This window comes from Tupaia chinensis, unplaced genomic scaffold, assembly GCF_000334495.1.
Source record: "Tupaia chinensis unplaced genomic scaffold, TupChi_1.0 Scaffold145445_1, whole genome shotgun sequence".
In the NCBI taxonomy this organism is placed as follows: Eukaryota; Metazoa; Chordata; class Mammalia; order Scandentia; family Tupaiidae; genus Tupaia; species Tupaia belangeri.
The window spans coordinates 4,288-6,260 of NW_006205304.1; the positions used below are offsets into that span (position 1 = coordinate 4,288).

General features: G+C 39.7%; 1 protein-coding gene across 1 annotated transcript in view; it reads right to left on the reverse strand.

Moving 5' to 3' along the window:
- Nucleotides 1–431, reverse strand: part of LOC102498495 (HLA class II histocompatibility antigen, DP alpha 1 chain) — a 3,815-nt gene extending 3,384 nt beyond the window's left edge. The window contains exon 1 of the mRNA XM_006168028.3: nucleotides 215–431. Coding sequence (XP_006168090.1) covers nucleotides 215–296 — 82 coding nt within the window. The 5' untranslated portion in view covers nucleotides 297–431. The remainder of the gene's footprint in view (nucleotides 1–214) is intronic.
- Between the last annotated feature and the right edge of the window lie 1,542 nt (nucleotides 432–1,973).

A 1,973-nucleotide genomic window follows, 5' to 3' on the forward strand; every position in this document is an offset into this window, starting at 1 on the left:
GATGGTCACACCGCAATCCGTTCTCCTCCATTCTCCTCTCGGGATCTTGGGCACGCACGCACAGGCGCCCGGCGTGAGTTTAAGCCACCGGGTCCGGGACGCAAACCACAGTCGACTACATGGGAGTCCAGCGACATAGCCATTACACTAACTGCTGGTTCCCCCTACCCCCACTTCTCACCCCACAGCCCTCTGGTTCCTCCTGAGCACTCACCCTGGATGGCCCCAGCTTCCTGAAGACTCAGCAAGTAAGCCAAGGAGAGGGCACTCAGCATGACAGCGTTGGTCTGGAACATTCTCTTCAGGGCACACGTTCTGGGGTCTACTATAACCAACGATGAGCACAGGAACAGTGACAGCGAACTGAGGAAGGATGAGGGCAGACAAGATCTCTGAAAATACAGGCTTCTATCACCTGAAAATGGCCAGAAAGGGTGGAGAGGAAGCAGTGCAGCTAGGCTTAACCAATCAGAGAAATAATAGAGCTGACACTCTCTGTTGCCGGGTAAAGAGAATACTGGAAGGGGCTGGGGAAGAGATGGGAGAATCTTCAGGGACCAGCGCGGCCGAGGGAATTTCAACTCATAGTTGTTTTCCGGAGTTAGAGAAAATGAGATGAAGGATAAGTTATATATTCTTCTGAAGGTAAATTTTATATTATATTCTGTTATGTGATAGGATTAGTCTCCTTTCCTTCATTCCCCACACCCTAAACTTTTAGATTATCCTTAATGCTTTTGTCCACTATTTTTTCTAAATAATTTTTGAAGTTATTTCATCAAGTTTACAAAAATTATTTTGCTGCTATTTAGGGATAAATGTACTATCTAACAAAAAATATAATTTATCCTTTTATCAGGCCCACCTAAGGTCATTTCTCTTCATTTAATTTTTATGTAGAATAGTTCCCATTTAGAGGGTTTGTTTTGTTTTGTTTTTGTTTTTGTTTTTTTTTGCTATAAGGCATGTGCCCTTGTCAGAGAAACAGAGAGAGACAGAGGGACAGAAAGTGAAAAATCATCCTCCAGAGAAAATGGCCATGCCATAATCCCTTCTTGGGACTTTGGCATGCACACATGTGCCCTGATTGAGTTTTAAGCTGCTGGGTCCAAGACTTGAATCGTGGTTGACTGCTAGGGATCCCAGTGACCATTATGTCATCTGCTGGTCCCCATTTTCTTTTATTTTTATATATACAACATTATGCGTGACAACAATGGGCACCATTTTTGTTTTTTAAGTTTATATTATTTCTTTCATGACAGCAAGAGACAGAGCAGGAGAAAGGCAAGTACCCTCAACATGGCCTTTTGCTGAGATTCTCTTGAGATTTCCTAGCCAGCCAGGATCATGGGCATGCATCCGTGTTACAAGTCAGCCATGAAACTAAACTCAGGATCTTCCACGTGGATGTTACTTGAGCAGTGTATTAGTATTGCACCGCCAAACCAGGCCCAGGGCACCTTTATTTTGATCTTGTCTTCAAAGGAATTTCTCTAATGCTTCTCTATTACAAGTAATGTTCATTTTTTGTTTTATGTTTTTTATTTTGTATACTTTTTATATTTTATTTTAAAGTATTTCTTTGATATTTATACAATAGATCACATAATATTTAATATATAATGTTATAACTAAATTTATGTTATCACTATTTTTTCTTGTTTTGTGGTAGCCTGGTCTTGCATAAATAATAATTAAATATTAACAGATTACAACTGACAGAAGCTATTTTTAGCTTCACAACCATTATCTTACTTAATCTTCACATCAGACCTTGGGTAGATATTAATGTCTATTCGAAAAATAAGCTACCTGAGACATGAGAAGCATTTGTCTATTTGTCTACAGTAAGCAAACGACAAGGAAAGGAGTCAAACTAAGGCAATTTTACTGAAGAAATGGAGCTTTTTTCCCCACATTTCTGTACTGATTCTTCGTTCGGAATAGATACTTCATGTTATATAAAATTT